This window comes from Dreissena polymorpha, chromosome 6 (genome assembly GCF_020536995.1).
Source record: "Dreissena polymorpha isolate Duluth1 chromosome 6, UMN_Dpol_1.0, whole genome shotgun sequence".
Lineage (NCBI taxonomy): Eukaryota > Metazoa > Mollusca > Bivalvia > Myida > Dreissenidae > Dreissena > Dreissena polymorpha.
Window position 1 is genome coordinate 17,807,479 of NC_068360.1, and position 24,632 is coordinate 17,832,110.

At 34.0% G+C, this 24,632-nt stretch overlaps 1 protein-coding gene across 1 annotated transcript; it reads left to right on the forward strand.

The window, feature by feature from the left end:
• Positions 1 to 17,890: 17,890 nt before the first annotated feature.
• LOC127834895 (baculoviral IAP repeat-containing protein 2-like) lies at positions 17,891 to 20,662 on the forward strand. The gene is made up of 2 exons (XM_052361016.1): positions 17,891 to 19,489; positions 20,152 to 20,662. The coding sequence occupies exons 1-2, from the start codon at positions 18,451 to 18,453 to the stop codon at positions 20,367 to 20,369; spliced, it is 1,257 nt and encodes a 418-aa protein (XP_052216976.1). The 5' UTR covers positions 17,891 to 18,450; the 3' UTR covers positions 20,370 to 20,662.
• The last annotated feature ends 3,970 nt before the right edge of the window (positions 20,663 to 24,632 follow it).

Genomic DNA, 24,632 nt, shown 5'->3' on the forward strand with positions numbered 1-24,632 from the left:
GAACGAACGAAAATGAATCAATTGTATGCATTTTGTGGTGATAAATATGTGTTTTGTTTATCTTTAGTGTCGTTAACGATCATATCAGGTCGTCATAACAAAAAGCCTGAGAATCACGATATAAATGGGAATGCGATGCAATTGCTAACAGCCGCGCTTCTATTAGTGGCTTTATATTTTACTTATACGATTTATGAAAACATATACAAGAATCGCTCAAATTACGGTGCGGTCTATATAAATAATTAAATGTCTAAAACTGTATTCTGATTTGTATTTTACATAAAACAAACTGGCGAATCAAGTTCAACCCATGAATCATCGACATTAATAATTGTTCTTTACTATCTGTATTATTCTTGATATGGAGAATATATTTAATCTAATGCATACAGATAAATTGGCCAGCACAGAGAACTTTATTCCCATAATATGTGTATATGATTAACGGATGTAATATACCTTGTACCCGATTCACAAATAACCCGAAAAATCGTTTTGAACATATTTTGGAGGATGTTTGTAAATGCATTCTTGTTGCATTGTATATGAGTCTATTTATCACCTTCATAGGGTGCTATACGGTACCGTTTTGAAAGAGCTTTATAATAAGCAATGTAAGCGACACGATTAGCTCAATAAGGAGACCAATCGCATTAATTACGTAATATAGTAAATTTAGCAATACATTCAAACGGTAACACTCGAACACAAACACGAATACACTAGCCTACGTATAACTAACAGTTAACAATTTAAATTATAATATAAAATATTAGAATAGAATCATAATAGAACATATTCTTGGAATATACCCAGGCAACACTACACATGTCTCTTTCTGCTCTCTTCTTTATTTACTAGTAAACGGACAGCATTCATACTGTTTGAGAGAAAAAAAGCAAAACACATGTTTACTAACTGTAGTTACTTTTCAATCATCGCACCTGGAGAGTGCAACATTTTACCACAAAAGAGAATATCAGTAATAACATCATGACCATTCGGCTATGGAAGTATTATTTTAGTTTTCATTAACACTGTGTGGATTTAATTTATTATTATATGGCTTTTTTATATCACATAACTAGTGTCCGATGAAATATTGGTTTCCTTATTGACATTAAGCTTTTAAATAACATTATCTAAAAACATATTGACTATACCGTTTTTGTCAAGTTCAATGAATTTGAATAACTGATCCATTTGGTTTTTTCGAGATAATTTAGAAAACTTTGTTATTTTATGTTTATCTGCGTAACCGCGGTAGCATAAGATTAAAATGTGGCAATTTTACATTAATACATGTGTATAGGCTTAAGTAAATTGAAAACAAAATGACGCTAAAGACTCGCTGTTGTTTGCAATCTGAACAGAACCACATGGTTTTCCGATGTTATTTTACAATCATGCATAGTGATATTAATTTTGCGCTTACTGTGAAGTTTAACACCCCTTTAAGCCTCTTTAACTCCGGTATGTTTTGCATTGACTTTTCTAAAGAGACAAGTTTTTCGTGTTGTGTTGATGTATGGACAGTTTAGGCCTATTGAGGCAATTCATCTAAAATAAAAGACGGAATTATAGATTTTCTCTTAGTTATGGGTTGCATTGTATTGTTTAAGCCGGTCTATCAATATGAATTAAGCAAAATTTTAAAAGTTTAAACACACAAATGCAAATATATAAACCCTTATTCGATGATAAAACATTGATTATTTACATAAACTGTCACCTTTACAAACAGTACGTGGGGGCACTAAATCTATGTTAGCTCTAAAATCAGAACAAGGTTGAACCAATTTTACAAAATATATTTAATCGCTCAAATATTTGCGAATGTTAGGTCAACAGTAAGTAAAGAAATAGCAGACTCCGAGTGGCCTTATGGAGTTATTACGGCCGGTAACACAAAATGCGTCAGTCACATTTTCATCAAAATCCTCGCATCAATCAGCGTCAATTAAAGTCCACAACCCACTTCACGTTTATTGACAGTGTATACATACGTTTGTTGGTGACTTAAGTATATATTATATAAACTACTGATGAAAGTCATTTAAGCAAATAGAGCCTTCATAGTTATGATTATACTGCATGCTACACTATTAGCATCGGCCTTTAACAAGTACGGTTACCCAAAGATACAATTGTAAAAGTCTGACTTAGAAGATACAAAAGGAATATACATGTACATAAATTAAATTAAGTGCACTATCCTTTTACTGTGGCACACCTTGCAGTTATCACGTGACCACTTGTCCTCGTGTATGTGCTTCTCGCCGTTGTTCTTCATATAAAACATTTCATTGACCGCGTTCGACTTCCCAGTCGCTATCTGAATACAGAGTGATAACTGAAATAACACTTATAGCATTTAGGTTGACAAAAAAGAAACTTAAAAACTGTCCATTGTGTAGTGATGTTTGTGTTTGGTGGTGAAAAGAAAATTAAAATAGTTCGTCTGGATCAGACATTAGAAGTTACAATAATGTAAGAATAATTTGGCGTAATCGACTTTATTTTGTTTGAAATTATTGTCTCAGTCTGAGAGTTATAACTCCACACAACTAAGTTGTAAATCGGTAAACTGGAATCAGGTTGTTCATCAATTTATAGATCTTGAGCGAATGTACTGTGCATAAAAGCCATAAGTCTTGCTTTCGTTTTTCTATATGCCCTTAAATAATTTATAATAATTTAAATATATTTTTATTATTTTTGATATTTGCATATCTTGCAAATTATAAGAGGTGACAAGATAGTTCAAAGGCAGATATATCTCATTAAGGGGAAGTGCAGCGCAGCATAACCCCAGTCTGGTTATTAAATTGCTTTGTTATTTCCTTGTTTAGTTTCATGATACAATATTGCCAGGGGTACACCAAAAAAGCTATAAAAGAAATCAACTTTAAACTTCATTTGAGTACGTGTAGGGTCTAAGAACTCTTGAATCCATATTAACAGAGTTATTCAACTTAGTTCAATGGGCATATTGACAACATCACCCCACTTAATATACAAGCAAACGCTTGCTGGACCTGAACCTCGAACACGGGTATCTAGTATTGTGACAGCAGGGCAAGGGGTCCCTACAAAATGATATAACTTCCACGGGATCATAAGTCTGACAGGATTGGCCCTTAATCCGCTGGTTGTAGGCTTTGACGGGGACGGCAAACATGGCTAGCTAGCTTCGTGCAGTGCTCGGTGAAGGTGCGTAAGAGAAACACCCGGCCATGTTAGTGATGAGCGCAAAGTGGACAGAGAAGACACTCTCTACGTATGACAGCTCTGCAGGGGTAAACATCTATACAACAAAAACCCTTGTATCAAGAAAAGGGTAATTTAATTTTATTTTCTTAAAAAATGATCATTTAGTTGAAGGGATCGAAAAAAAGAAGATTCAAATGAAGATTAGCAAGATGAATAATGAGACAATTATGACAAACTTATATTGTTTATTAGAGGCAATTCTAATTTGTTTAATACTTCAAATTATATTGTATATATTTCAAGACAATACTTTTACAGCAGACAATAAAAGTAATTGTTGTCACTTTAACCGATAAGCTATGCAATTTTTTTTTCCGACCCTCAAATAAGAAAACAAAACGTATTCTTCAACAAAAAAATATAACTTTCTTTTGTTGGCATAATTGATTAAAGAAAATTGTTTATTTTACTACACTTTTTCTTTACACAATACCTGTTAAACAGCCAGCCTAATATAAATTGATTTTACGGTAAATGTTGCTTAAAAGAATTTTAATCACTGGTGTGTCTGGTATAAAGGTATTTCAACAACGATAAATGTTTTCATTGTTTAACGAAAATTCGTTGATTACTATATAAGAAATGTGTACCAGAAGACAAATATAGCGGAGGGCATATATCATGCCCGTTGAGGTCGTACTGATGACCCTCAGCCCCTGTTTGTGTATCAATTCGAGCGTCGCCTCAAATATCTCTTCAAGCGCAACTGAAATCGGCCCTAAGAAAGAAGTTCCTCGACGTTGTGCTGAAATAGGTCGCTTCGTGCGATATTAATTGCGGCGTCTACATGTTTCGTTGCCGTATGTATTGCTTCGCTAACCAACGGGTCACGAGGGATTAACACGGCGGTTGCAAGCAATTTTTAAATCGAATGATTTGCAGTAAGCCTTCTGTATATCAAATATGACAGATACTTTGTTTATTTTGTTTGTTCTTTTCGTTTCTTCCCATCAAAGCCTAACCTTGTTTGTATACACCGTCTATTAAAAAAAGAGATGGACATTGTATAGTATTCCAACTCTTATACAAAAATAGTTATAATTAAGAATTAAGGACATGAAATAAAGGTTGTTTGAAAACTAGATTGTACCGGTATTGACATTAGAACATGCGCCCATTTTAGTAAACGTTGTGGCAATTTATTAGAATATTGCGTAAACCTCGGCTCTGGAGCCTTATGGGGTTTTATAGCGCATGTTTACAAGTACACGCAAGCAGACGGCGTTACGGGCAAAACCAACAATGTTCTCCGCATTTTTTACAGCCTCATCGCTGCTTTGAATGACACCCCGGAAGGTCAGCTGGATTCCCCTTCAGTGGTACTTCCGGTCGTTACGTAATGCGCCGCCATCTTGATAAACAGGAAGCAGAACGCCGATGCAGAGGATGATCTTTTTTGTGAACTAAAGTAATGTTAAACCCGATAACATACATTACACAAAGGCATCACGCTACTCAACTATCATTTTATTGATTGAATAAGTGAGTGATTCAATGATTGAGTTAGTAGTTAGTTTGCTTTTTGAATAACATTGTAGTCTTCTTTACTTATTTACATTTAACGTATTTATTGATTTGTTTACTAGTCAATGTACTCGCTACTTTTGGTATCTGTCCACCGTGCCCACTTTCTTAGCGAAAAGACCTCAAGTTCAGCCGGCGCTTCCATTAGACCCGCCGCGGACCTATACGTCACGGTACGCCTCAATCAAGCGCGGTATCCGCAGAGTGCGACCGGTGTTCAGAATCGTGAAGCGGCCATGGATCGGGATCTAACCATCTGCAAGGCATTGATGATAACGCTAGTTAAACGACAGAGTTAATATGTTAATGTACAATCTATTTTCGAGTTATATACTGACACATATCAGAGAGCAAGTCTCTGTAGCGTGCGCTTCGCATGACAGATTTTTTTTTCAACGTAAAGATGTTCAACTACACAAAGTAATGTTGTAATCAATGAAAAAAAAAACACAAATCCACGAATCTCAGTAAGTCACTTATTTTAGCGCTAGAATCTTCATTGAAACACGATTGAAATGCCAGTGACACTATTGTACTGATAAAGACACGGCTTGTCATATCAAATACATATATAAAGAATGACAGGTTGCTGCTGTACTACATCAGCCTAGGCTAAGAATTACGGCGAGGTTTGCTAAGCCGTTCATATATTCATTCCGAGCCTGATATATTAAACAAATCTTCAGGCAGTAATCTGTTTTTCGAATCTTCGCCTGCTCTTCCATCCGACCCACTGCACTTAAATGTATCTTTCTGTGAAACGTTTTTGCATTAGATGGTATAATTTTACAGCTCAAGTGATAATATTCATTTTTAATCTTAGGTCTGCAAAGGTTTAAGTGTTGCTGTTGATTTTAAAGATAAATATGAAAAACATATGCATCCCGTTTCATACAATCGCTTGTTAATTTAAACATATAAATCAAATGTATATGATGTAAAATTCTTTATTACAGTAATTTCATATCCACGAATGAATGTATTATTTTTATGTGTTTTTGTGTAAAAACCACTACGCAAGATTTACAAATGCTAACAATGTATATGCAACAAGTCACTATACATTGTTGACCGTATGCCAGTTGGAAATGCAATGTACAATCATCGTCGGTGTGAGGTTATCTGCACGATAAGATGTAATTCAACATACTTTTGACTTACTGTTGGAATTAACGGAGAAACGCAGATTGAATCTGTGTCGCATTCAGCCAAACAATTTAGTTTCGAAACAGAGCAAGCACGACGGCATGGTTGTTATAAGCCACATAATGCGTTCTTGAAAACCTTGTCATTCATACAATTGTCATTTTTATTTACATTTGCAGTGAGTTTAATTGCGGAAGGATATGTATTAATTATCAACAATCGTTCGAACTGAATGCCTTATCACAGGCTTTGAAACAGTTGTATGCTCTTGATTATGAAAATTTATTTTTCACATTCGAAATCTTATTTTGTATTGTAACAATTGCCCAAACACTTAACACCTTCACTGGATAAATATATTATACCCATTTAAGCGTAAAACAAAATCGGTTCGTTCAACTAGTGATTTTTATCGTGAAAAAGTGGTCCCTGTTACTTTTATCGCATTAAAAGCATTTTATTGTATTGGCAAATAATTGAAACTGAAGCACTTTGCCGACTCTTTCGTCTGTTTTGTTTAATTTTTAACCGCGTCAAATAGAATTAAAAAAGAATCAATGTAATTGTGTCAAAAACAAAGTACTGCATTTAAAAAGACCTGTTTTTATCCATTTGAGCGCATTTCATATTTCCATGAAGCTGATATATGAATCCTGTAGGTTGTTATCAACATAAAACTTAAACATTGAAAAAATGACATTGTTACGAACAATTTTCATTTTGACAGAAATCGTTTTTTTTCTATTACATAAAAGTGAGCTCGGATTATTGCATTCAAACATTTATCGTGCCAAGAACGACATTCGTCTAACAAGATCTTACCGTGAGGTAACACATGCGCAACTTCTGAAGTGTCTAAGTGAATGTGATAAGGACTTCCTATGTCTGTCTGTTAACTATCACCGTGGACATAAGACATGTGCGTTGACGTCATTCAGACATGATGATGTGATATTGTGGTCGGTTGCAGAAAACGGATGGAAACTCTATTATCAAAAGAACCACGGTAAATATCCAATTCATTACTAAAAACAAATTTTAAATATATAGTTTTAAAGTTTTGAAGCAAATGTTACTTTCATTATAAATAAACTCATACACCCTATAGCGGATGATTGTAAACATACAGCGAAACACTGTATTACGTACATATTCCAGATGCAAGATTCGTCAGCGGAATACACGCTTGGGAATCGTCGGTAGCTTTATCAAAGCCCGGCAACCTGACCATTGACAGGAAATTCTTGTCCCGCTTCAATGACAACTCATGCTTTCATTCCGAAGAAGCGTTTGAAAACTTTATCATTGTTGAGCTAGACAGGGCAATATCCGTTAATTACATCGACGTGTTGTTCCGGTCCGATTGCTGTGGTGAGTTTGCTGAAAATATGACATAAGATTCTATTTTATTACAAAATAATTAAGAACATATTACGTCCTAGCTTGTCGGTTCTGTATGACACTTTAAGATAATCGTTGTGAGTTATTGCTTTTTTTTACAGTTAAACACATAAAAAAAGACGAAATCCCTTGTATTACACAATATTTAACGAATACCATCCTATTGACCTTTAGGCGAATAATTTTCAATGAGTTGTATAAGCAAACAGCAGTGCGATATTTTATACTGGGTTATATGTTCATTTCTTTAAGCATTTTGCGGTCGGGACTTTATGTCATATTTGTCAAACTTTACAACTTTTACGGCAACGGTAAGAGTGGCCATAACAGATCCCTTCTATTATTTATTTTGCAATAGTTATTTTGGGTGATTGCTTTTTCCTTTTTTCAGCTCATAGAAACCGAAACATCGAAATCATTGTATCTCAGACGAAGGCGGATGCTGATGTTAACAAGGGCTCTGTTTGCGCCTTCTATAATGGACCACCAATAGACCCAAGTGATCCAGAGAGAATACAATGCGCTACCAACAACACTGGAAAATTCGTCAAATTCCTTCAGCATTACATTAATCTTGGAGCTTTGAATATTTGTGAAATTGCTTTTTATACAAATATGTAAAACAATATTCTTTCATTCGTAGGTTCAAGGGCCTATGGTTATGTTTTAAGAAGTTTATATTTGATTTGTATTGCACTTTTCAGGGACTGTTCTATAGGCAATGTTATTTTAGTAACCTTATGCCATCAGACACACAATCTTTATAAATTCGTACTGGCTTTGTTATTATGCTATTCAAATCAGACTCATACAAACATAACGGTGTGTATTTCAAACGAATGACATACAATTGTCTAATTACAACACGATAAGATGACTATATTTAAATGTTAGGGATTTCTTTTAAATCTGATTGTTGAAATATGTTATATTTCCTATTCGGTTTTCATCATATTTAATTAAATACAATTGCCGACCCTGATGTCTAACTGTTTATCTTTGTCCAATCAAGCGATCATGTAGGATTTATTTTTGTCATTTTTGTGGATTTTGAATTAGGGCAAACAATAACCGCTAAAAATGTGCTTACATTTATTTTTTCAGTCTGTAAAGATGACACAGTTTAACTACTCTCGATATAGGTTACATGTTACATTACCACTTGGTATTTTATAAATTTTACATTTTCTATTGTTATTGAATTGTGTAACTGTGTTATTTGTGGATATTTCGTATGTTAGTTAATATATGTTTTCTTGTGAAGCTCTTGAAGCTATTAAAACAGGTTTCCCTTTTAGCAATGGCCTTGATATTGTTCTGCAAAGCAATTATAAACTTCATGTGCGACTCATGTTTCAAAATGTATTTTCTGCCTACAAAATAATATTATAGAAAACCGTCAAACGACTTCGAAGTGGGGCGGCCAATCAATTGTGCGCAATAAAACTCTTGCGAACATAATGTACAATTTAAGTTTGATGTGTAAGTTTCATTCGTACTTTAATAAAAGGGTATAGAAATAAAAGTATTTGTTGACAGGATTTTGCGTGGTCTAGAAATAAAATGCCATTTGTGTTTCAGCAAACAACGCCAAAAACTAACAAATGCAATAAAGGTCGGCTAAACTTTGCTTTTGCGTTATCCAAGGGCAACCATTACTTTACCATACTCTTGCGTTACAATTGTTTTGTCGGCAAAGTTATGTCAGTCTCTTGCGAAAGTCATGGTAACGCACGTTATAAATATGTTATCATTTCGTGTTTTATTGTCATAACACTTTTGACTATTCTGTTAATTTCCGCTTTGAATTGTTGCCAAGTTTTGGCAAGCTTTTAAAAGCTATCGCCATGACGTTATGGATATGGTGTCTGTCTAGCGACCGGTAGGTCTCTGGTTTGATTCCCACTTTGGAATTGTTTTGAGAGCGTTTCAATAAGCCTGAGGCTTTCGATGCAATCGAGAAAAAATTAATAGGTTAAACTCAAATCTATCAATATCCACTCAAGCAAAAATATGTATAAACAAATGTCGACCGTCTAACGATGAGAATGACATTGCAATGAGGACTATGCAACGTTAAAATGCTGATATTTTGGAATCTTTTTGATATGAGCCAGCTCCTACGTCGAAGGATAAACTTATCTGAAGCCATTGAAGATTTTTTTTAACCACGCTATAACACTGATCAACACATATTTGAAAATTACCCGATACATATGAATATTAAGTTATACTTAATTAGATTGATAACACCTTCAGAATGGTTGTTGACATCATCTCGCGGTAACCAGATTACACTTGTCCGATCGTTGAACTATTTATGTTAACATATATTTGGCGATATTGAAAAATTACAGATTGATCGTTAGGCGATTTGCTTACTAGCTTTAGAGTTGGTAGTAGCTGCTCTTTTTAACATAATACAATAGAACCTAAAATTATAAATAAAAAAACACAAAAAGCACAAGTATCTATAACCGGAACACATGCTCTGTTTTCTCAAATAAATGTTGCAGTTCTACTCTCTTCTCACATTTATCAGTCAGATTTCTTTACCGTGTTCAGATTGTGAAATATGTCAATGGATTGAGGCAAATCGGAAGACTTCTGACAAAATGCAAATGTCTGAATATTGATAGTGCTTATTTATACAGAAAACACTGCAAGCGACCAAATTGTTATTAAAATACGATTGATTAAATGTTTACGCATTCAATTTGAACAATAAATTGAATTAAAAAACACAAGTTGATTTATAGCTTAATCGTAAGGCTTTGTTCATTCTCGTTATTGCATGACAGCCTTATGCAAGTACACAATAAAGTTTTGGACATTCTAATTCAATAATTGTCTTAATTGATGCCTTTTAAATACATTTGTTCATAGTCTAAACAGTAAATCATCTGAAAAAAGAAACTTTCAAACGTTAATTAACCAGAATACATTTTAAATGTAGGGAAATTATTTTGACTTCAATATCGTAAATGAACGAACCAGCACCAGATCGCTTTTGAATCAAAGACGCATTCATTACAACAAACATTTGTTTTAATTTAGACTAGATCAACATTGTTTGCGGTTCCAAAAGGGTATATGTGTCTGATCAAAAACTATAAGTGTTAAATGCATCCTGTGTTTGCGTTTTCTCATAGAACATTTCTTATAATGGTAACACTAATCGTTGACACGTTATTTTCACATACTTTTCATTTAACAGAGAACTTTATTTGTTGAATGTTGTTTCATTATAACAGTTTAGTTTGCGTTTTAGTTTGGTGTCCTGCGAAACTTTATCTGGCCCTAGATGCAACTTCTTAAATGAGCAGGACAAATGTTATCAAACGGCAATAGAAACAATTTACACCATTTCGAAACTTATGTGCTAAGCAGAGTGCAACAAAGAGACGATGTGTATGTTAGTGAATAACAGCTCAAAGCGAAAGACGTGTTCAATTACTTTGTATTGTGCAGATGACGTCAGTCTCCGGACGAATACTTATGATTTCTTAACAATGTATTATGGAACTGCCTACGGTAAACTATTGAAACCATTACTTACGACTTTCGTCTTGTTTGCATCGAGTGAATGCTAATTTTGAAATTTGTGAAACAGCGTTTTACGTCAAGCGTTGACATCGATTCAAGTAGCTTGTAATTAAAATATTTTTGTTCCACAATGTTTAACTGTATTGACTCCGTAACGCTTAAACGATGTGGAAATTGAAAACATTTTCTTATGCTGACTTGCTAAGTGTATTTTAGAACGGCAGATAAGTTGAGTCGTAAGTGAGTTCGTAAAAGCTAGTTATGGTAGATGATTTTTATTCATCCATCAAGCGAATGCGAAAGACTCAGCTCTATTTCCGATGGAAAAAAATGTAATGCCCTTAATACTTTTTAAGATCACATTGCATAAAACCGTAATTTAATTAATGCTGTACCATATAGAGGTAATATATATTCAACATGACACCGGTGTAGCCAACATTATGTTCAGCTTTTTGTATCTGCATGAACTTAAATTGATATTGACAAATTAGAATGATATTGAATGAACGTGTGCTTCTATCATCCAAAGCATTACTGCAAGACCGACATTATTATTAACTTTTTTTAACAAGCGTGTCAACGCGTATGAATACGAATAAAACATATGAATATGAATACAATAAAGAATTATTCAGGGTATTAAATTGTTTCAAATTAAGAAAAACGATCAATCCTTTCCTAGACAAAAGCCAAGAACGTTCAATTATGATATGCTAAAACTGGTATGTTTGGAGTAATACTAAAATAATGTGGGATCTGAATAGGTGGATAAAATCAAAAGTATTCGACTCATACATGTGTTCTAGTTTTATGTCACTCTTGTCTGAAAGTTTGCAAAAGGTGCCGACCATCTGACTCCTCAGATCAACGAGCGGCATTATCAGAGAAACTAAGCACTTCCTTCAACATGACGCTTTAAACATCTGACTCTTCAGATCAACGAGCGGCATTATCAGAGAAACTAAGCACTTCCTTCAACATGACGCTTTAAACATCTGACTCTTCAGATCAACGAGCGGCATTATCAGAGAAACTAAGCACTTCCTTCAACATGACGCTTTAAACATCTGACTCTTCAGATCAACGAGCGGCATTATCAGAGAAACTAAGCACTTCCTTCAACATGACGCTTTAAACATCTGACTCTTCAGATCAACGAGCGGCATTATCAGAGAAACTAAGCACTTCCTTCAACATGACGCTTTAAACATCTGACTCTTCAGATCAACGAGCGGCATTATCAGAGAAACTAAGCACTTCCTTCAACATGACGCTTTAAACATCTGACTCCTCAGATCAACGAGCGGCATTATCAGAGAAACTAAGCACTTCCTTCAACATGACGCTTTAAACATCTGACTCTTCAGATCAACGAGCGGCATTATCAGAGAAACTAAGCACTTCCTTCAACATGACGCTTTAAACATCTGACTCTTGAGATCAACGAGCGGCATTATCAGATAAACTAAGCACTTCCTTCAACATAACGCTTTAAACACAGTGGGGTTACGTGCTAGCGATAAATTCAAACACACACATATCGCCCTAATGTGAATGTGCCTCATAATGCATCTGGCCCTCTTGCAGGAAAGTGTTGTTCCAAACTCAAACTAGGTCACTAGTAGTAAATGTGGTAAACTGTTTAATGCCGTTATAACAACAATGAGCTTGACTAGAACAGTTTACCAAATAATTGTATAAAGTCTTCAGCTCTTCATATATTACTTAAATAGCAATAAAAGTAATAAACATTTATGTCATAGCTTCTTAAAAGAAACTAGGATAAACATTCATACAAGTGATAATTATCATGACTTTAAAAAAATTGTCGCTTGATTAAGAGATGTTGCTAACACGAGAAGCCATTAAGAAGTATCTGTTACGCTTATGTTTGCGTTAAAAATATATTAATAAGTTGTTAGGCCAGGGTATCATGTCCTTTTATGGAACTTTACTTGATACAATAACTTTTTAAGCTCAGTACATATAAAAAAGTTTGGTTTGTATATACATTTATTGAAGTGCAATCAAATACAAACATGTGATAGCTCAAATGTGAAACTTTAATGCCATGTCTTATTCTTTGCAATATGGTATTTCAATCTAATAACTTTAAATTTTATTATCAAAATACATAAGCAAAAACATTGAAAGAGGTTGAAAAATGAATATTTAGCGAGTATTAATTGCGTAGTTTTCATAAAAGCGAGAGCGTGTGATGCCTGTGTGTTTAATCAAGAAAGTACATTCACGCACATAAATACATATATTTCAAAAGCATAACGCGGTTTCGAATAATCCGAATTAAAGATATATTTCTTGCGACACAGTTTCAATGACCTTAAAGTTGTTGCTGTCCTGAAAGTGTGTATTCTGTTAACAACAAAAACAGAGATTAATTTTATATCTAGGCAATTTAAAATATTCACTATTTCTACAATGAGTCATTGTTAATAAAAGCTTAAATTTCGTCTGTTATGTCCGCCTTTTTTTTATCTGTTTTGAAGTCGAGCTTCCGACTCCGCAAATATTACAATGCCATCAGCAAATCACAATAAAACACGTTTAACATACAAATACTATTTCAAACTTATTAAGCATATACTGTTCCTCAATATCAATATAATTTAAATTTAAATACATCCCAAACAAACATGTAGTGCATGTTATTTGTTTTCATGCTACCGAATACTTGCATGAGCAGAAAAAATTCTTTTACACAAGGTCATATGAAACCGTTAATACCATTTCGAATATTTAATGCTTTGCGAAGTACAACTGTCAGTAAATAAATTATTAAAAACAGATAACCTTTTCTTCTATATCTGATGTATTTCAACTACACATTTTTTTAAATACATATATAACTGATTATAACAGTTTTCAGAAATGTTTCAAAAGATGTTCTGAAGTTTTTTCCTTGATCATGAATTTTGTTGTCAGTTTTCGCAATCGTTCGGAAGTTTGCCAGAATTTCATTTTGTAGACAGAAAAAACACATTGTGTATATATGTATGTCAAGAAAGGATTTGAAGAACAATAAAAGGATATGAGCTCAAAATACATACATGTATATGACATACGAATGTCACTCAAGAAGTATCTACATATATTTACCAAAACAAGATATTAAAATATGATATTAAGTCTTGACAGGAGAAATATACAAATTGACAAGGTCGGGAGTTGTATTGTAATTAAATATCATGAACACCAATGAAGATACTATATTTGAACAAGCAGATCAAAGAGCGCAAACATTGTTTTCTCATACATATTTTGTTGTTATTTGACTCGTATATGTCAATTATTTGAAACACACATCGTTATGTTTGTATAAGTCTGATTTGAATAATACAATCTTAAAGCAACAATTGATACACAATGTGTTCGTTGTCGTTTGATTATCAAAATTACCTTTCTCAGTATAGCAGTACCTTAAACGTGCAAGACATACTCAAATATTAATTTCTTTCTAAACTTATCTTAATAGATAAATAATCATCTTTATTGCAACCTAGGAATGAAATGATATTGAATTACTCATTTGTATCAATTGTTACGTTGAACAAATTTGACGAAATTGCCGGTGCTGTTGGCATCACATTTTATTCTTTCTGGAATGCTCGCGTCGACGGGCGGTTCGTTATAGAATGCGCAAACAGTGCCTATGTTGGCATAAGCATCGATCTTCGTTTGAGATACTCTGATTTGGATGTTTCGGTTTCTCCACTCTAAAACAAAATCAATCATTCAAACAAGTATTGCACACAGGAAACAGTATCTCATTTTGGTTATTCTTAAATCCATGTGTACTATTTCGAGTCCAAGAAAACCTTCAATGCCAGTGAAGAAGTAAAATAAATCTAATGCTTCAGTCTGAAATACATAACGATGTAAGTATTTAAAATGTTTACAAATAGGAACGCGATTGTATTTATTTCACGTGTGTTTATGTTAAATAAATAGACAAAAATCAATTGAGTTAAAGTCTTATAGAGAAACATAAAACTAGAAGGCTATGTCCTCAATGGTCGTTGAATACATCCGCAACATTTGTCAAATTTTAAACAAACTCACCGCAGCAATTTGATCGGAAAAACAATTTGAAACAAACACACCGCAGCAATTTGACTGGAATAACAATTTTTAACAAACTCACCGCAGCAATTTGACCGGAATAACAATTTTAAACAAACTCACCGCAGCAATTTGACCGGAACAACACGTCGATGTAGGAAACTGATATGGTCCTATCTAGCTCAACAATGAGGAAGTTTTCTAAAGCCTAATTGGAATGAAAACATGAGATGTCTTCGATGAGGGACAAAAAATTTCTGTCAATGGTCAGGTCGCCGGCCAATGAATACCATGGATGTACAGACGATTCCCAAACTTGGATTCCGCTTACAAATCTTGCATCTAGAATATATATATATATATATATATATATATATATATATATATATATATATATATGTGTCTGTGTCATACAATGTTGCTTTATATGAATTATAAGTTTGTTTATAATGAAGACAGTATTTGTTTAAAACAACATGTTTGATTTTCGTTATCAGTATTCAAACGGATAGTTACCGACAGTCTTTAAATAATATAATGTCCATCCGTTTTTCTGGAACCGACCAAACGGTCACGTCATCATGTCTGAAAGACGTCAAGGCACATTTCTTATTCTCATGGTGATAATTAACTGATAGGCATAGAAAGTCCATATCACATGCACTAAGCCACTTAGAAGTTGCACATTTGTCAACTCACGGTACGGTCTTGTAAGGCGGATGTTGTTCTTTGCAAGATAAACGTTTGAATGAAGTAATGCCGAGTAAAATTTGATGTGACAAAAAAATAACCATTATCGTCATAATTAACACTTTTCGTAACACTGACATTGTTGTCTCTTTTTGGGTTAAGTACCTTATAATGCCGCCTACAGGATTAAGATATCACCGCTATTAAAGTAAGACCGAAACTCAAATGGATAAAACAAAAACGAGGTTGATCTTTTATGATAGATGATTTAAGTGAATCGATCCAGAATCTAAATATACCTTTAACAATTTTTGACGTGTTTTAAAATCGTTCAAAACACATGTTTAATTAGTTAAGAGTATGGCTAGTTCTTCATTGTTATTTTTCATCGTTATTTGTAAGGCAATAAAAGCTATGAAAACAAACTGCTTTAAAAAAGGTAATATAACAGGAAGCGCGTTTTTACGATGAAATATCACTATTTGAACGATTTGATTGTGTTTGACGATTTGATTGTGTTTGACGTTTTAACGCATATTTTACTAAGTGGTGATGTTTTAACAACGCTTTGATTATTTTAACACATTTTTATTCGACAGATATATTTAAACAGATGTAACGGTATTATATGAACAAGATTCATCGTTCTCATTATGCTTTATATATTTATCAAAATGTCTAAACATTGATTTGCATCTTTTTCAGCTTATTATATTGATATCAAGTTCAGACCAATAGATTCAAATAAAAAAATAAAAAATGAACATTACTTGCGTGTTTGCGACGATATAAAAGTATGTGTATGCTTATGGAATTTTTTTGTAAGCTTAACTATTGTTTAACCAACATTAAACTGTTTTAAATAATGAAAAGAAGATGATAGAGACAGCGGTCCACCACCCCACGGAAGCATTGTTTTTTCAATGTTACAATAAGAATGATAGTATATTTTTAAAACTCAGTTTATTACCACATAATCGAATCACATGTATATTTTATAACGTTTTTTAAAATGACAACTCTAACCACGATACTCTTCGGTAGAAAACTGAAGTCAAACGGAGTTGTAATTTGCAAGCTTACTGTTGGTTGCTTATTGTTGCGTCTGACACGTATCCAGACAGATTGACATCTCACTTACTTTTATTTCCAGAAAGATGGAATGTATAACATTTAACACGACGTTTTCCAAGTCCATTAACTCTTTTTAACAAAAGGGTACATAAGGTAACAATCAAGTATATAAGATATTATAGTCGAAAGAATATCGATGGGACCTCCTTAGGAAAGGTCTCCTACCTTTAAGAAACAAGTCCAATCTATTACTCTGTCTGGGTGTACTTTTACTGCTTCCACAAAAAAGTCAGCCTGCTTTGTATGATAAACATGTCATTTGGTTGTCAGAGGACTGTGTAACAACAACCCATTTTTGTATCTACAGACGTCACAATGCTGCCTGATAAACGTGGGTGGGTTTAAAATAAAGTCAAAAACTAATACACAGAAACTGTGCACACAGGAATATACTGATTGATAAAATGTGTATGCTGAAGTACCGACACCAACAAGCAAGCAAGCAGGAACTTTATTTTAAACAAGATGTCATGGATTATTAATGGTTTCACTAATGAAATATATGTTGATCTTTAAAATTAAAGCTTTACATGTACATGTACAAAATATAACTGTTTTGGTGATCTGAGAATTTTGTCAACAAATTTAAAGTATGTTAACCAGTCAAAGCCGAAACAGAACTAGGAACTAAATCCGCAGCATTTCAACTTGAAAATTTTGTCAACAAATCTTTAAGATTACTTTACAATTAAAATGAGTGTATGCCAATATGAAACTATAAAACCTGAATGTGTGTAAAAGTATTTTGGGTGGTATCAAAATATTATAGCAAGTGCATAAAATCCAAGCTGATAAAAAGTTAAAAGAAAGAACACAGCCTCTATGTGTATACGCTCTACGTAATATGAAGGAACAGCTATTGAATTTGAAAGATGTTGATAAAGCTGATTAAAGGTCAATATCTGGGTAAGACATCTTACTGAATGCTTATTTAAGCATATATGTTGGTTACTTGGGGAAACCAACGATTGCTCATCGTTTCGATTAATTAACTAATAACTACCGTAATTTCGAGTTTTATCCGCTATATACGAATTCTTTATGGGTTTGTTGTTTCTTCAAGGAAGTTAAAACTTTAATGTCAAGCACTGAGACATCTAACTTTGCACTTATAAATGGAAATGCAGGGATTTAAACAACAGCTGAGTATTAACTTCATCGTGACATATTTGTGCAACTAATGTATTGATCTTTTTCTTTTGTTTCTTCAGCAATACTATCTCGGCCATGTCTTCGTTTCGTTTACTGTTAAATTTCTGACCGAAACAACATGGTCAGCATCGGTGGTTAATGGATATGAAAAGATACGCAAGATGTAAGCACTTCCTTAATTTAACAAACATGTAGTATATTGATGGACTTAAATGATTCAATGCTTGTATGTTTTACGCGCTCTTTGACAATGTTAAACGTTCGCGTATAAATCATATTGACAGAAGGTTTATTGATCACATTTGTTTGACGATCATGTCGCATAAAACATATTAATGGTACACATCTGTCGCACGTGGAAGCATTAGTCAATAGACAATTAAAAGGAAAACTTCAATGGCGAAATAAATAATTTTGAATGTGATATACATCGCATGGAATTATCATTGCAATCGCATTTGAAAGCTGCAGATATAAAAACACGTTTATCAAATCGATATGACAGCTCCAGTATTTGAATCCGTCACAAAAATTATAGACAAACTGGCTGACGGGAACACCATTAATGCCAGGGTTTCCATGAGATACGAAACGCTAAGACTGTGCACGTTTCGGAATTATCCCGTTAACAAACCTTTCCGAATCAAGTTGGCAAAGGCTGGATTCTACTACGCCTCAAACGATGATGAAGTCATTTGTTATTGTTGTGCGAAACGTGTCAGTAACTGGCGGGAAAGTGACGACCCAATGAACGCACATAGATTTATGGCGCCAAGCTGCAGTTATCTCTTACGTAACTCAGAGGTCAACGTGCCGGTAACCAGCGAAAGTTACACTGGAGATGGTCGACTGGAACGCATTCTAGCATCTCTAGACGATGACAACACCAATACCCAAGAAGACCGCCAATCGGTCATCTCATCGGCACGGCGCTCTAACTTGCAAGACTCAACTCCTGGACGCAGATCACACCCCATTCATCCGTTGCTCTCAGACACTTCTTTTGGGATAAATCTTAATTTTGAAACAGAAGGAGATCCACTCGATACTTCGTTTAGTGTAGAAGAACCAGGACATTCCGCGAATTTGAACAACTCGTCTAATCAATTACGTGGAGCGAAGACCACCTCCAAACGCACTACGACGGAACACGGAGCAGCTTCAAACCATCGCGTCTTAGCAGCAGCGGCGGTTTCAAATGATCCTTCGTCAAGTGTTAAAGAACAAAGGCAGTCAACTGATGTGAAACCTAGGTATCATCAAACGCGTAAAGAGGAGACCGCGACCAAACACGCATCAAAGGATACTGATAACAAAATCAGGGTCTCTGGTCAAACACCGACTGAAATAATCTCTCATGCTACCGATCCAAGTCTTTGCAATGGACTTCAGTCGCTAGGAGGGCATCATAATTATGCGCCCAGATCTGCCCAAAAACGAACGTCTATAAATAGTTCTTTAAAACTTGCTAACGGTAATGAGAGCCAGTCGTTTCTTTCATTGCCAAGCGACACAGGAACATGCCGGAAGAATCCAGGTATGTCATACAGACTTGACATATATGCATTGATATTTTGAATGTAATCCTTATGTGTATATAGGTAAGTGTTTATTATATTGTCTGCTTAACTACAATCAACAAGCAGTTATGTTACAGGCTATCCGATAAGCTAAATATGACAATATTAAATAAGGGATCTGAAATTTGGGGTCACTCCAATAGCGAAAATAAAGAACGTTTTCTTCTAACGTTTTTAAACTTGCTGGTTTGCATTTAACAGTGTACACAAAACGTTTTTATACATGGAGAATGAGGAAGAGTATCTTTTTATTGTTACGGAATGAAAAAGATGATAAAATATTTGATTTAAGTCGTTGTATTTTCAGAAAGAAAATACATTTAATGCTGAAATCGTTTGCAACAATGTCAAGTAAAGGACATGTGTTTTTGCTAGAATGTAATAGTATGCCTTGCTTTACGAACTGCCAGTTTGATATTTCTCTTTGTTGTAGAAATTGACTTTATCGACATATGACTATTAAACCACCATGAATGCTTATATTTGTATTGCTGTTTTGTAAATCTGTGATCTCATGAGATGATGCCCATTGATCCAAATAAAGTGTATCCTCATTATGGTGAAGCTTGACTCGGTTCGATAAATATATGAGCAAATATCGGTTATTAATGTATTCCAGTAAACAAGAGTTTGTTGAAAGAGAAAAGAAGACTCGAGGCTGAAAACCAATCTTTGAAGGAGGAAATAACGTGCAAGCAATGCCATGAACACGAAATTGAAATGGTGTTTCTACCGTGTGGGCATGTGCTAACTTGTGAATCATGTGGTACGAAAGCGCGCACATGTTTTTCCTGCAAAGGAGTTATCAAGGGTATTGCGAAATTTTATTCAGCGTAGACCCCGGTATAATATGTAAAGTGTATTAACATATAAAAGAAAAGTCGTATTTTAAGACAAATAAGGTAAACTGAGAAACAATATAACAAATTAAATCAGTGGTCATGATGTATTTTTGTCATTACCCTTACAAAAGACGTCCTTCTTAGCATAACATTGCAACAACTGGACATAATAAATTGTTTGTACACATTATATCATTGTATAAAACTTTTTATATGAACATGGGAATGAAGATTATGCGGAAGTTATTTAATATAAATTGTGTCCGGTAGATAGTTTTAGAAGCTTTTCTTTCTTTCGTTTTTTTTTTGCTATTTAGTTTTGTTTGCTGTTGATATATATACATATTTCCCTTTGGTTTTGTTTGCTGTATATATATATATATATATATATATATATATATATATATATATATATATATATATATATATATATATATATATATATATATATATATATATATATATATATACATGTATTTATATACTTATAAACTTATATTTTCTTCTTGGAAGTCAACCCTATCGTTGCATTTGCGTTTCTGTTTTTGTCAGACATTGATTTGTTTTTTAAATGTATGTCGAAATTAAATTAATTGTTTGTGTATTAACATGACCAATTCAGTGTCGAGATCTACCAATTGCAATTGGTTGTTGCATACGCTGACGACCGTTTCAGGGCGCACTTAAGCCTTCATCTCCTCTGTAGCCATATAAAATTCCTGACTGTGAGTGCCAGGGGTGTTCCTGTGGGTCTCTTCCACCTGAAAGTGGGTATCCGGTTCATGAGTACCCTGTTGAATGGAATGTATATGTATCTAACGGCATCTTTCTATTCTGATGAGTCAATGCTGTGTACGTCTCGTGTAGCACATATGTAACAAAATATTTAATAACGAATTGTTATAACTTACCAAGATGAAATAAGTTAAATATGCAACTATATTGATCGCTTTAATATACAAATAACTTTTTAAGAAAGTTGAATACAAATTGAAGTGAAAACAAGTAATCATAAAGCATCATAAATAGCTAAAAGACTTAAAACATGTTTAATGAAAAGATAAAATATTAGTCAAATAAATAATCATGATTCAAATAACATTGATGAAAATAGACTCATTACAGAATACCAAATTAAACACCATGAACATTATAAACGAGTACTTACATATCCACTTTTGTCAAGTACACTAACGACCGAGTTGGCCGCTTCCCGCATTGAGCGCCTCCAAGAACGAATTCCAAAGGGGTCTGATAGAAATAACGCAAGGGTATTCCTTTGTACGCTTTGTAAAAAATTTCCCAGACCGATTGTCATGTCAAAGTTCCCGTGATCATAGATGTGAGTCGATTCTTCGGCCTTATACGTCAAACATTTCCAAGCAACTTTTTCAGTCGCAACCAGAATCTAAATGGTTTCGCTCTTCCACGAAAACCCGTTGAAGCATCATTTGGCATTGCTTTTTGTTCTCACCGCGTGTATTGTTTGCTCCAGGACATTAAAACTCTCGAGAAGTAAGCACAAGACAGGGCAAATATGTTGTGGCATTGGCAGTGTAGGTCGCAAACAAGGCAAAAGCCACTGATTCAACTTGAAAGGTTGACATGCCTGCAAAAATTATTAAATCATATAGTCTTTAGGGCAAAAGTTACTCTTTTGTTGTGTTATCAAATGATTGATAAATGCAGAGTACATATTAGGACTTGAAATTTGTTTCGTGCTTAATTCGTTATATATTTACATTTAACATATTTATCTTTGGTCGCTAGTAACCTAAAACATAATAAATAAGGCCCTTTACACCATAACTAAACTCTACCTGAATGTGCGTGTTACAAATTGGCATGCATGCGATTGGTTCAAACATGCCAATATGGGGTATTAATAGTGCTTAAACAACTTTCATTAGGGGTACAAAATAAGCATTCCTCTGAAACATTTAGTAAATCTAACTCTATGCGCAAGTATCAGTATTGGTAAATCAGCATGCACAAGAAAAATATTTTCAGAAAACAAAACTATGTATGGTATACAAAAACTGCGCTCCTTTACGATATTGGTGCAGAACTTAAAGTGGTTGCTTCCAGCTAAAAAAATTGTATTCAAACATCGGAAATATAAATGCATTATTGCACTCAGCAAATGATATATTTCTTCAATATTAAACATTATTCTGTTCTGCACATGTTCCAAATCTTTCCCTTTTTAACATGTAACTGCATTATCTTGAAGTATAATATGTCATATAATAGTTATGTACAAAGAATCAACAGCCTTTAATGAAAAACTGAGAACATAATATGCGTTTTAACTGAAACACGTTTAGAAACTATGCATGATGATTTAATCCTTTTATGACCACCTAAATTGCACAATAAACGAGCCTTGTAAATGTCATACATTCTTGATCTTAAGAACTACGAAAAAGCTAACCCGGTTCACGGCAAAGACAAAGGTCCATTCATTAAGTTTCAACAAACTTACAATAGGCTCCACATATTTCGGCTAGATAAGATTTAAGACCGCTGCAAAATGACGAATAAGACCGATAAAGTACATGCTTGCACATACACGTGTTTCTAAATTTGACAGTCAATAAGTTTACATGTTTGCAAGCTTTTATCTTTACGACATCCATATTTGTTGTAGGAACAAATATTTAACTTGAATATTTAAATATTTAAATCACAATCGCATACCCGCCTCTTAGTGGAGGAAACACATCTTAATAAAACAGCAATAAACTATAGCACTCTATCAATAAGCAAATATACTCAAAATAAACCTTCAGTGGGAGAGAGACACCTTATTACTTACCTAAGGTCCATTTTATGGCACGAAATCGATTGCAAACGAGTGAGTCACAAAACAAATGTAGCTAGACAATACACAAGCCAATCCCATAAAAAGAAATGCAATAAGGTACCATCGACTTAGAACAGTCAATGAAGAGCTTTTGAATTAAATCGGTTTTAATGGTTAAACAAACTCAAACTTTGCCCACAAAATAGCGTACATAACAATAAACAATATAGCATCTCGATTCAAATCAATGAGCAATACAATAAAATCTATTTCAATGAAATTTCCATTTAACTAATATATTGTTGGTTAAAAAAAAGAGCAACAGAATTTCAACTTTCTGAGGTACGATGACATGAAAGAAAAACGAGTTTCGGCTTTGATAAAAAAGCTTTGGAGATGTGGCATCATGTAGTTTAATATCCATATCATCGTCATGCAAGTCAGGTAGAGACAGCAAAAGCGATTTAAAAAGCCAAATTGCATAACTCAGATCAGTATGTATAGCTTTATGTCAATACAATAAACCTGTTGATTTATGTCAATAAATTATGTCCCATAAATTTAAAACAGAAATATGCACATCAGATGACCGACGTGCGTCAGTAAGAGTCAAACAATAATGACAATACAGAGCAACAATCACAGCAAGTAACTTCCTGTGCAACAAAGCAACTGAGGCAATATACACGCTACCAAACACAATGGAGTTTCGCGCTGATTACACCACCTTATTAGCAGCATCCATGCATAAGCCTCACCAAACGATGTTTTGTAACGTCGTTCTTTATTTCCTTTGCAAACATACATTGGTGTGAAATCATATCAATGTGTTTATAATATGTAAATAACGAGAAAAAACACGATGTCAAAACCAGAGCATGCATCGGAATATTGAGAACTTGATAGAGGTCATTGCCTGTCTTATGAAATTAACCTTAGATACCGCACACACAAGAGAGACCTGGCTCCGTTTCAATTTCTCAAGGAACATTTGGTACTTTAGGTTACGTAGTGATTAATTGACCAGGTGGACTTCAACCTAGTCGGGAAAATACGCTGTAATATATATGTTCGTGTGAGTACTACCATCAGTTATATGCCGGTCAATAAGAGCGAATTTCAACACTTATTTCAAGCCACGAGACAGAGAAATTCTAATACTTATTGTTTTAATGTTTTGAATTATCTTGTGTTACTTGCAACGATCATCAACTTGTCGTTTTCTATTGAATTTAATCTTGCGGGAAATTTTTTTGTTTAAATTATTTTTCTATACTTGTGTTATTAAAAACGAACGCTTTTCTTGATACGAAAACCTGTATTAACCGTTTCTTAATAAATACGTGCGAAACAAACGCGTGACAAACCGAGGAAAACGCTCGTTTACTCTATGTAGTACGCAAAACGCGCGAATTGAACGAACGATGATTATTCGTTTGTCGCACTCTCTCA

Coding starts and splice junctions, on each gene's coding strand:
- LOC127834895 (XM_052361016.1), top strand. CDS start 18,451: ATGACAGCTCCAGTATTTGAATCCGTCACAAAAATTATAGACAAACTG. Junction 19,490..20,151: donor AACATGCCGGAAGAATCCAG/GTATGTCATACA, acceptor AATGTATTCCAG/TAAACAAGAGTTTGTTGAAA.